Consider the following 12,353-nt stretch of genomic DNA (forward strand, 5'->3'; position numbering starts at 1 on the left):
CATGAAGCCCTTAAACAAAGCATACAGTTTATGTACAGCAGTCGGTTTATCCATCAGACCTGACTTAAAACCTTTAAAATATTTATTTAGATAACTAGTATTGTTTTTCAAGTTTCTAAATAAATAAGTGCATTTAAAATCATTCATCTTATGTATGTGTTTATCTAAACGTGTACCAATTTGTATATTTCTATGTCACCAAGCACTTCTTATACTACAGAAAAGGCTGCTATGTCAAGCACAGAATTTGGTATCACGAGTTAAAGCTTAATTTTTTAATTTAATAAAGAAATGTAACTAAATTAAAATCCCCCCTTTTACCTTTAATTTTGGTGACTTCAACCAAAGAATACAAATAAATAAATAAAAATAAAGTAAATAAAATCACAGAATCTTAATCTTAACGTAAAATCATAACTGCCTATACCTAAAGACAGACAACATACATGAAATTCACAGACTCTGAAATAATCACAGGCAATAAGGATCCTTAAAATATGTTTCTTTTTAGTTATTAAAAATGAATTTTCTTTTTAATCACAACCAAAGTTAAGAAATGGGTGAATTTCCTTAATAAAAACATTGTCAAAAATGCCTATGATAGTAAGTAAACACAATGATTTCTCATAAACATGATATGGCACAAACCTAAAGAGATGAAATCTCACATGGCAAAGCCCATGGATGCAAACAAAACAGTTACCGTTTAAGTTCTGGAGACTTCGAGGCTAAGCATATGGTATGCTTATAAAGTGCTATTATGTATAGGAAAGACTAACAGTATAAAATAACAATGACAACAGGATGATTTTGAAAAAGCTGGAATTATTTTCATTTGACTTTTGACTGCCAAAAATAAGCCACATTATTTATATGAATTTATATGAATAAATACTCTATTAACAGCGAATCTGATATCTTTCAATGATCCAAATGACAAAAGAATGAATCCACAAATTGTACAAATCTGGCTATGTGGAAACGACAGTTCAATTCCCGCCCAGAGCATTAAGTGGATCATCAAAAATGTTGCTTGACTCCGTTGCGGTACTGCTGTTCTCCTTGGATGGTGTTGTTTTCTTTGTTTTAGGGGGAGCCTTTGCCACTGGCTTTATTGTGCTTGTTGAGAAAATGTCATCTTTAAAGAACAGAGAGGCATACATAATATTTAGTCAAACAAGCCAGGCAGACAAGAGAAAAGGCAAAATTGAACATGTCCATTAAAAATAACCACGTGCATTTTATTGTTGCTTACCCATGTCGTCATCAAATATCGATTTGGTATCTCCCTTTGCCTTGGACTTCTCTTTTGTTTTTAAAGTGTCCGTCAGGTCAGCAAAGATGTCTATGTTATCATCAAACAAGCTTGCATCGATGGTCTTCTCTTTGTGCTTCTTGTTAACTTTAGGCACAGCGGCTACTTCATCCTGAGAACAGACAAATGTTTGAGGAAATAAACCTCATTTGGAGTACGACACAGACAATCTCATTTACATAAAAATAAAATAAGAAGAAAGGTACCTGAAAGAGGTCCTGCTTTGAAAAACTACTGCTGTTCTTGATTTCTTTACTGCTTGTAGATGAGGGAGTGGAGCTGTTGCTCAGCCCAAAGATGTCATCATCGTCATCATCATCATCATCTTCTCCCAAAAAGGATGCTGCCTTGGCTTTTTTAGTAGTTGGTCTTGGCTTAACCTTCTGAAAAAGGTCATCGGTGTTGCCATCAAAAATGGATGGGAGTGTGGTTTTATCTTTATCCTTCTTCAGTCCCGTCCCGCTACTGGCCTGAGGGGGCACCGTCTTAGAAGTTTGCCTGGTGGAGGATTTGTTAGAGATTGAGGTTCCCCCAAACAGACTGTCAGAGCCAAAAAGGTCATCCTCATCAGGAGACAGCAGCAGCTTGTTACTGTCCTTTACAGAGTCTTTCTCTTCAGCCTTCGAGGACACTGGTAGTTTTAGTTCAGATGGTCTAGGGGAAGCTTGGGAGGGTAAAGGTTGAGTAGTTGTGGAAAAGGGTAAAGGTTGAGAAGGTGTAGAGGAAGGCAGGGCTGTATGTGCAGTTAAGCTTGGTAGTGTTGGATTGACGCGCAAATGGTCAGACTTGTCCGATGTAGGTGAGACTAAACCAGACACAGTGGGGTTTGGCCCAAGAACATTTCTACCTAGGGTCTCTTCTGTATCCTCCACAGATCTTTGGGCCGCTTGCTGCCTCGCTGCTCTGGACTGGGGTCTCCGAAGTGCAGAACCTTTGGTGCGACTCTGCATGACAGAAGATTCACACTAACAATGTCAACCCAGAAATCCGAAAAAAAGAAAAGAAAAAAAAAAAGACAATAATAAGCCTCAGGAATCAAAAAACACACCTTGTGTGCGCTCTGCAATGTTGTGACCTGGACCGGGGTGTCAAAGCTGACACCTCCCTCTCTGTCTGGTCCAGCTCCTGCAGGAGTTGTGGCAGGGCTTGGGCTCAAGCTTGAGCTGGATACACCAGAGGAGGAACTGGGTGCCATGCCAGGGAATAAACTTGCATCTCCTGGCATAGTGGGTACTGCACCAGGGAGCAACGCAGCAGGGTTGATCATTAGACTGGCCTGAATGCAAACAAAATAGGGTCAAAGTGAAAAAAATAAATGATACTAACCTTTTTAAAACAGACTAATTATGTGTCTCAAAAATAGACATTTCTGGCTATTCTCTATTCATTAAGTTTCTCATCATAGTTCCAAACAGCAGATCATTCAGAGAGAAATGAGAAACCAGAACTGTTGATGGAAGTGAAGGAAGAACAAGATGGGTAAGTGCCAACAAGTGAAACTGCAAAATAGCAGGTGCAAACTTTGTTCTCGGTTTAATACATACAAATCAAAGCAGACAATACGCTTCAATTTAAAGATCTGAAGGTGGAATATATTTTTTTTAAAAAAAGCCCAGACAGAAGGAAACCTTAAAAAGAAAGACATGTAAGTGGGAACAAGCTTTCCTCAGAAGGAATCAAGAGTGAAATGTCAGGAATGAGGACGTTTGATTCAATGAAAACAAAAATATTACTTGAAGCTTCCCAATCTTCGATGAGGAATCTTTTGGTTTTACAGGGCTCGGTGCGGGTTTCTGTGTGGTCAAATTACAGCAAATTACAGGTCAGAATTTAATCCAAAAGTTGGCATTTCTTGTGTTCAGCTAGAAACAGCACTGTATTTCAATAAGGGAAACTATGAAATAAGTGCGTCTATCACAACATACTGAAAACCATTAAAAAAAATACATAAAAAGTAAAAACTTAGAAGGAAGAAAGCATGATATGGGCAATTCAGTCTAACCTCAGTCTCTGATACAGGGTCTGGACTTGCGAGTGGTGCTTTGTCAACAGGCTTACTGGGCTTCTCTGCTACTTTCTAAGAATAAAAAGGAGGGATTGAATTTCTGGGTTTTGAGTTTACTTGACATTAACACAACTGATATTTTTTCCTACCACAACACTAAAAATAATCATACTGGTACCGGAGGAGGAGCTTTTGGCTTGATGGAGCTGAAGAGGTCATCTTCAATATCATCTGCAAACAGACTCTGTGCTGCTGGCTTCACTGAGCTAGGCTTGGAACTCTAGTAAAAGAACATATCTGCTTTTAGAGACACTATGTAGCTAAGTGAAATATGTTATCTACAGGGACAAGATAGACGTACAAATCATATCAAATATACTGACTGTAGTTTTTGGTGAAGTGGCAAATAGGTCAACATCTGGGTCGTTGTCCTTCTGCTGTGTGTGACTGAACAGCAGCTCTTCATCCTGGAACACCCCAGTGCTCGTTGCCTGCGGTCGCTCCTCTATAGACTATAAAATAATATCCAGACAGACTTTTTTAACAGTTACTACAAGAGAAATAAAATCATGCAATTCTTCACTCAATTCTTCTGAAGCAGACAAACCTTTACAGTGTTTTTTGTTGTGGGTTTACTGGGTGTGAATATTGGATCATTCCAATCCCGTTCATCTTCCTCCTCATCATCAAACAGACTAACGGTCTTTGTTTTCACTTTCTCTTCCTTCTTTTCCTCCTTTTTGACATTTGTTGGTGGGCTGTCTTTAGACAGGAAGATGTCATCTTGATCGTCTTCGTCCAACGGGCTCTTAGTCGGCTTGTTTGGGAGAACATTAATGCCTCCAAAAAGACTCACTGCTCCAGCTGGCTTCTTTTTACTTTCACTACTCTCTGACGATGATGGTGGTGTTACTGGCTCAGTGTTCTTTGTTGCAGGTTTCTCCTGCACTGATGGCTTGTCCTTTGATGCTGTCACAGAAACTGCAACCTCCTCAGACTTCTGTAAGACCGAGGACGACTGAGAGGTCACATCAGGTCTCTAAAGAAAAGAGTTATTTATAGAATTTGGTCTGAATACAACAAAAGGGTGTAATATATTACATAGAATCTCAGTTTAAATATCACTACGGTTTGCTGATGCTTTTTCAAATGAAAGACCCCTTTAAAGATCACTGGAGCGAAGCATCAAAGCAAATGTTAAATACAAAAAACCCCCAAAACAAATCATGAGTGCACTCACTTTCGCTGGGGTTGCTGCGTTTGTGTTAACAGCATGTTTGATGCCAAAGAGGGAACCTTTATCTTCATCATCATCCCCCTCATCTTCGAACAAGAGAGCAACCCTCTGCGGCTTTGTCTTACTATAAAGAGTGGTAAAACAAGAGGATATTTAAGAAATCCTGTCAAAGAGCATTGCAAAGGTTTTACTTTATTACAGTAGACTAAGATCAAAGTCATTCTACAATGATTAGAAATATTCTGCATGGAGGAAGAGAAAGTCATTAATGCTGTAAATACCTTGATTCTTTTGTTGGAGCAAACAAATCATCCTCGTCGTCGTCAAAGAGGGTGCTCTTTTGAGCTGGTTTGGCACTGGGGAGACTGGATGGGGCACTTGCACTGGATTTCATACCTCCGGTCTTGGTCTCTGGTTTTGTTGCACTACTTTTTGAACTTAGCCATTGGTCCTGTCATTTGAGAAAATAATCCATCATTTAATAAAGTGCTGGCAGGAAGAATTGGAATGTTTGGTTTTTTTGTATACATTCATACCTCGTCATCACTGAAGAGTGAACTGGACACAGGCTTAGTGGGCTGTGGTGTGGAGGCTTTAGCTTGAGGTGGTTTTGGTTTAGATTTAGCTACAGAGGCAAACAGATCCTGCAAGCAGAAGATTCATCAGATTATAGTGATGTAGTCGCACCAAAATAAGACTAACTTCATTTAAGTTTGTGAAGAAATATTTTCACCTCTTCATCCTCATCATCAAATAAAGACAAAGGAGCCTTGGCAGGTTTGATCTGGCCTGTAGTTTCAGGCTTAGACTGACTCTTAATGTTGGTCGAAAATACCTGTGGAAGGCAAAACACATTTATAGTGTAATAAAATGTACCAGTGCTGTTTTTAATTTTACCCACTGATGTCTGAGAGCCTTACTTGTGTATCTTCATCATCATCAGAGAACAGGCCTCTGGTCTGGGGTTTCTGAGGCTGCTTGACAGCAGCACTTCCAACATCTGGAGGCAGACCATTCTGAAATCCATAACATGATGATGTGAAACCGAATACAAATACCTTTCTGACTTTAAAGCGGCAGAATAAGGTTTTTAATCTTATGAGAAAAACAGTGATAAACAGTAAAGAGAAGTGAACTCTGTCAACAGGAGAAAAAGCCAGCAGTGTTTTCCAGACTAAATTGAATTTGGCCTATTTTCAGAAAGCACTGGAGTTTCAGCCCTTGTTTGCGCATTTAATAGGATCTTTGCCTGACAAATGACTTATTCCACAGGCAGGAACAACCACAAAACAAATTGCACACCCAGACCTTCATGGAATAAGGTAAAATTCAATATATAGCCAAGTCTCCAAATAGTTGATAGCGTATTATGAAACACTGCAAAAATTTTTAAAATGCTAGATGGCCTTCGCATTCAAGTTAATGAAGCCAAATTGAGTGCTTTTTGCCCAAAGTCCTGCCATTTTGCAAGTGAAAACACAGTAAATTTGATTTTGTCAGGAGAATATTGTTAGACAATGTTCCATTCAGACCTCCTCTGCTTTCTCAGACTCCTCACTGGTAGATGGCTGCCGTTTCTTTAGGCCCTCACTGAGCAAGCTTTTAGTCCCAGGACCAAACGTGGAGATGGCCCCTGCAGGCATCTAAACATAAAAATTAATGAATGTATGAAACTCATCTTATACACTGAGTCATCATGTTTTGCAGCAGCAATAAATGTGTGCGATTATACCTTTTTCTCAGGTGGTTTTTCTTTCTCTGCTACTACCTCCTTCTTGTTTTGAGGTGGAGGTGCTGCACTGAACTTGTCACTGAATATGTCCCCATCATCATCGTCATCATCATTACTGAAAAGGTCAACAGCTTTCTTGGGTTTGGATTTTTCTGAAAAGTAAAAAAGGAAGTACAATCACCACATAGTCCATTCAGAGTGTGGAACTTATTTCAGCTTTCACTGTAGCGCTTAGGTTCCCATTTTCATTTCTTACCTGAGTCAGCTTTTTTCAGGCTTTTACCACTGAAGAAGTCGTCGTCGTCTTCCTCATCATCAAACAGCCCACCCCCTCCTCTGACAGCTCCTACTGGAACCTGTTTGGAAGGGGCAGTGGTCTTAGGAGCTGGAGTCCCATTCTGTTTGCTTTCCAATGACTCGGAGTTGTTCCCTGAACTGAAGAGGCTGCTTTCTGTTGGCAGAAAGTGACTGACTGTATTTAAGGATGATGACACACACTCACGAGGTTATTTAGCCATCATAAAACTAATTCCTACCTGGGAATATTGATACAGCACCAATTGGAATCTTCTTTATAGATTTGGTAGGTTCTTGGGTGTTGATGAAAAGATATGCGTTAAGTTATAGGTCTACTTTTTAAAACATCTGTAAATATTTTATTTATATTGTTCTCTTACCTGCACTTTCTTCTGTGCTTTTCACACTTTCATTCACGGCTTTCTTCTCTTGAGACACAGCAGGTTTTGGTGCCTCAGAGAAAAGATCACCCTGCATGATGATACAACAATACAAGACAACACAGTTCAAACAGTCCTGTGGAAATCAGGTGAAACAGAGCAACCGACAAAATAACTTTATCACCTCGTCATCATCATCGAATAAGCCTTTTCCTCCACTGAAGAGACCACTTTTCCCCCCAAATGGTGAAAACTCATCATCCTCTTCATCATCATCATCCTCCATCTTTGGTGGCTTGAACATGTCATCACTGTCTTCCTCAGCAGCTGTTACAATGTAAAATAACAAAACTGAGAATAATGGAATCGAAATCCCTGCTTTGGAAATAAGTGATGGGAAAAGCACTAATGCAAAAATCATCATGTACTGATGAATGAATGAGTATCCTACCCTGTGGCTTTGCAGGCTTTGGCTCTTTTCTGCTTTTACTTTTCTTCTTAGATGCCAATGCTTCAAATGTATAACACGGTAGAAAAAACAAAATATCTGAGCATGCAGTGATGAGCTGTAATGCTTTCTGGGAAATCTTAAAAGTAAACTTGGATGCACTGATTTTCAATCAAATGGAACACAATGAGTGGAAAAAATGAATATTTAAAAAGTTTCGTAATAACAGGACTCACATGCACGATCTCCCTCGGGTTTGTTGAACGGTTCACCTTTGATTCGGGCAGCTAGCTCATCAGCAAACGATGATGGACCCGTATTCTGAACGTGACAAAAACAAACAGAGCAGATTAGAAAGCAGAGAAGAAAAAAAGGAATCAAACATTTCCATAACACTGTCCTTTATATGAGCGTAGCATACTTGTGTGTCTTCGTCATCCTCCTTGTCTGATTCCCCAAAGATGTCAGAATCTTCATCGTCCTCTTCATCATCTTCATAACTCACCATGGAGGACTTCTAGGCAAGCGTAGGAGAAAACCCCCCCAAAAATACAAAAAATGTTAGTTATATTTTATTTTAGCATGTACTGTAGTTGTTAATGTGTTGGACAAATAGGGAAACAGGTTACCTTCTTAATACTATTGTGAACTTCCTCCTCCTGATTAAAATCATCGTCTGAATGCTGTTAAAGTATTAGAAAAACGAATAAATGTAAGGATTTAAAAAATATATATATATACACATACATATATGCTGTAAAACAATGTGAAAATGATATTACTTCTTCTTTGTCATCTTCACTCTCAATCACACTGTCCCTGTCACTGTCAACTGACATTTCTGAAATGACAGAAATACACTGTTAGAAATATACACTACTTTATGCGAGTGCCTACATAAGCTATCGTCAGTATTAATGAGTACTTTACCATCACTTGATAGGTCACCAAGTCCAACATCATCCTGTTCCATGAAGGCCTGGGAACCAATCAGATACGGCAGTGGTCTGTCCACATAAAGATCCTAAAGGTTCAGGAAACAGGAATTAAACAGAAAATAAATTAAATTAATGTAAAGAAACATTAATAGGTTTTCTATAGTTATTACAATAATCCCCTTTAATGCTTCAAAGATGAAAGCACACCTTGGGCTCTAGGATTGCATCTGCTCTGTCTGACACCTCCTCATCCTCCGAGTCAGAGTTTCCTGCTTTAATGTCCAGATGCTCGAAGGCCGACTCCAACACTTTCAGACCATAATTCACAGCTTCCTGCATCTTAGGTATCAATTCTGCTTCTTTCTGCTCTCGAGACTTCTCCTTAAGGAAAACCACACATAATCACAGTTATGGGAATAGTTCAAGAAATACGAGTAACCTGTGCTGAATTTCTTAATGTACCTGCTCAGGCTTCTTTTCTGAAGCCTCAGTCTTGGGTACAGTCTCTTCTACTTCTTCATCATACACTCTCTGAAACAGGACATAAAGTTAAAAGACAGATTACATCGTGTAAACTTCACCAAAAGACACCTTGGATCACTCGTGGCTCCAATAGTGCATCAATACGTTGTGTGAGTTATCATCATGTACAGACACAGCTAAGCTAAAAAGAAGGAATTGCAGTGTAAATGTTTAAAAGCTATGCATTACATTTTCTATAAACTGTGTGTTGGACAGCATCAAAAAGTCATTAAAGACAGAGTGCAAGCAGCTGTCTGTGGTCTTGGTGTCACGGATCAGACTGTCCAGTTGCTTTTCAATCTCGTGTGTCTTTGACAGCATTCTCTGTGAGAAATCTTGTAGAAAGAGGAAGAGCTGTAAAGAAAAGGAAATTATTAGACATTATTAAGACAGGATAGCTTGCAGGATGACTTTCAATTCACCAAACAGAACATACATCACAATCTTCTGTTTCTTTGCTCGATTTCAGAGCTGGGAAGGATCTTCCTGACTTACCCCTGAGTCAGCTGCTAAGGACCAGTTGGCGCTGTTTTGTCGCATCTCTTCAAGAGTCCAGGGTCTCTCCCAAATCTGAGCATCTTTCTCTAAGTGTTCACTCCTGCTTGGGCCATTTGCCATTCCCTCCGGCAACCCACTCATCTGCAACCAGATCATGTGCTTCTGTTAATGGATTTAATAATTCATACAAGCCCTTAAATGCCTCTGAAACCCCAATGGTAAAAATAAAAATAAATAAAAACTCAAATAAAATGAAGGTTTGCCTACAATGATTCAATTTTTATTTGAGCCTGTTTTGAACAAATGCACTGAATGTCAAAGCTTAGTGATGAAAATAGCTTTTAAAAATGTTAGGGTTTTTTTTGTAGTTTTTGCAAGTGCATCATCCAGAAACAACTTTCCCCTTACCAACAAGTCTTCAGACACTGAAAAAACTATTCATATCACAAAGATAAAGTAGGAATTGAGGACCAGTTTGTCATATGCTCTACATTTAAGGTGACCCAATAAGCTTGGAACATTGTATCAAACAGACAAATCTGTTAATAATTAACCTATAAATTTTGAGTGCAAAACTGTACAATATCAGTAATAAATCTCACTGCTCTGAGATCAAAAGAAATTACAACAGTTAACACAAACAATGCGGTCTGTGGCAGGACTGTGGCACTCCAGATCAGAGTCAAGGATATCGGCATGGCCAAATAAAAAACCCACATGATGCCTCCCACAGCTAAACAGCCAGCATGAACTCTGGTCAAAGGTTTAAAACTCTCCACTGAAAACAACTGTGGGTATGTCACTACTACTACTACTACTACTACAGTGTCATGTGCCTATTCTCCAGAGGTCAGCTACTTTCCTCCTGTGGTGTGACGCTTGTATATTGTGGATACAAACACCACTTTTCCGCTGCGGGAAGAGCCCAATGTTGGTTGGCCACAGTTCGCTGGTAACAGAAGTGCATAGCTGATGCTAGAGATCCATTCCAAGTGCTGCTGTATACACGTATGTGTGCGTGTGTGTGTGTTTTAACTTAAACAGTAATTGGAAACAAATGCGCATGAAATGAAATTATCACAGAGCGTCGCACGTCTTCATAATACAACTCCATGTTTGATAGCTCTGGATGCAGCAGGTGCTTATACAGCATTTGTACTAGCATAGCTAGACTAGCCTAGCCAGAAAAACATTTAATTGTAACGAGATAGTCACCGCTAGTCGCTTTAGCTACAAATGGTTTGAATGTGATGCAAGTACCTATTCTAATCCAAGACCTTTGAGCCAATTAAGCCACAACAAAGCAAACCAAAAACTTACAGCGGTTATTACGTCTGAGTAAATCGGAACAGATTACTTTTCTGGAGACCTTATCCAAATATAGATTTAAAAGTTTTCATGGGAGGACTGTCTGTGCATGTATGTGCATACAGATACTGACTGGTTTAAATATGCGCCTGAAATGCAACACGATGAATGCAATTCTAACTTATAACTTCCCCTTTTAACTTTTATCGTTCTACTAATATCCTTCGACACAACATGTTCTGCAATAGTGTTACAAGTTTCCGGGAGGAAGCTTGAGGAATCCACAGAGTTGCCTAAATGTCATTTCTTGTAACTAGAATTTCTTTCTTGGTAGAGAAAGCGCAGACTGTTTGGCTAACAGCTAGCTTAACTTAGCTAGCCAACACCAACGGTGACTGCTGCTGTTCCGAGCTAACGAGAGTGACACACACACAGACAAAAACCACGCTCTCCCGAGCTTACCTTGACGACCTCTGGATAAATGCTTTCTAAGACGGCCAAGTGTTGTGAGAAACGACGAGGAAAAGAAGATCGATTATGCAAAATTTGGCCTTTCCCTCATTGGTCTTCTGACAGGTCAGCCATATTCTGTCTGCAGACAGTCACCTGACTGTCGTTGCCCAGCAACATAGTGAAAGTGGGGCGGAGTGGAACAGACCAAACGGCTGGCTTTCCGCGTTGGGTGACTGGTGTGGTTGTCTCTGCATCTCATACATGTTAGTGTTGCGTTTTATTTAAAATACATAGGTTGTTGAATGCCAGAAGAAATCCGATATATATAAACGAGAGCGAGAGAGAACAACAAATGTAACGGCAAAGCAAAATTCTTCATTCACGTGTCAGCTGTTAACAAAAAACAAAAACAAAACCGAATACATTTATCTGTTATTGAAATGACAACAAGACCAAATACCCCCCAAAAAACCAAAAACCAAAACCAACAACAAAAATCAAAACAAAAAAACTTGGCTAAAGCCTTTCCAAACACCAACTGTGCATGTCATGGACAGGGGGGTGGCGCACAAGATTAGATCACATTTTATGAGTAATCGGTTCGTTTCAGACTTTTTCTTCGTCTTAAACAACTAAAGAAGGCCTATTTTGTAAAAATCTTACCAACCTCATATGAGTCTCATGTTGCAAAGGCAATACTTTTTCTTATTAGGTTTATTTGCTATAGCAAATAAAAGTGCTCAGACCGCTGATATTCTTGACCCATTGATGAAAAGATTGAGGTACGCATGAAATGCTTGGTAATGTGGCTGCGTGAGTTACGTGGCACTTCTTGACACCAGCTGTGATCAGCTATAATAGATTTAAAAAAATACAACAAACTAAAACTAAAAACAAGGGCTCATTTGGTCTCACTCTGCTGCTTCATCTCTTGTTTGCCATGTATGTGGGTGCTTAGTCTTTCCTTTATAGCATTTCCGGGACAGATAATATTACAAGGAGCTCCCGTTCTCCGTTGTCCTGTGTTTATTTGAGAACCCTGAGTCTAGATGGAGGACAGTGCCCTCTAAAGGTCAGTAACAGTGCTGAATGTGCAAGTTTAGACTGCATGCTCTAGAGATTTTAGAGTTATTGTTATTATTTTTTAAGCATGTACAATTTACTAATATGAATATCTTTTCTATAAACACCATGTAGAAAAGACTAGAAAGATCTTTTGT

At 39.3% G+C, this 12,353-nt stretch overlaps 1 protein-coding gene across 4 annotated transcripts; it reads right to left on the bottom strand.

Annotated features, from left to right (window-relative positions):
- Positions 1–487: 487 nt before the first annotated feature.
- Positions 488–11,296, bottom strand: washc2c (WASH complex subunit 2C). Of its 4 annotated transcripts, none has more exons than XM_035904733.2 (31): positions 11,143–11,296; positions 9,370–9,513; positions 9,064–9,228; positions 8,815–8,883; positions 8,560–8,733; positions 8,345–8,438; positions 8,197–8,255; positions 8,044–8,097; positions 7,836–7,931; positions 7,651–7,735; positions 7,418–7,477; positions 7,151–7,293; positions 6,967–7,057; positions 6,826–6,879; positions 6,546–6,740; positions 6,290–6,441; positions 6,090–6,200; positions 5,478–5,573; positions 5,291–5,392; positions 5,094–5,201; positions 4,839–5,008; positions 4,561–4,681; positions 3,928–4,320; positions 3,704–3,832; positions 3,499–3,600; positions 3,318–3,392; positions 3,049–3,108; positions 2,364–2,591; positions 1,522–2,259; positions 1,256–1,427; positions 488–1,138 (listed from the first exon to the last, which is right to left on the bottom strand). In XM_035904733.2, exons 2-31 carry the CDS (start codon positions 9,511–9,513, stop codon positions 990–992), a joined length of 4,389 nt encoding a protein of 1,462 aa, XP_035760626.2. In that variant the 5' UTR covers positions 11,143–11,296; the 3' UTR covers positions 488–989. The 4 variants fall into 4 exon arrangements, with proteins under 4 accessions (XP_035760626.2, XP_006783944.2, XP_006783947.2 ...); XM_006783881.3 differs by having other exon boundaries at positions 3,928–4,359; XM_006783884.3 differs by lacking the exon at positions 7,418–7,477 and having other exon boundaries at positions 3,928–4,359.
- Between the last annotated feature and the right edge of the window lie 1,057 nt (positions 11,297–12,353).

This window comes from Neolamprologus brichardi, chromosome 13, assembly GCF_056152115.1.
Source record: "Neolamprologus brichardi isolate AB-2024 chromosome 13, ASM5615211v1, whole genome shotgun sequence".
Classification (NCBI taxonomy): domain Eukaryota; kingdom Metazoa; phylum Chordata; class Actinopteri; order Cichliformes; family Cichlidae; genus Neolamprologus; species Neolamprologus brichardi.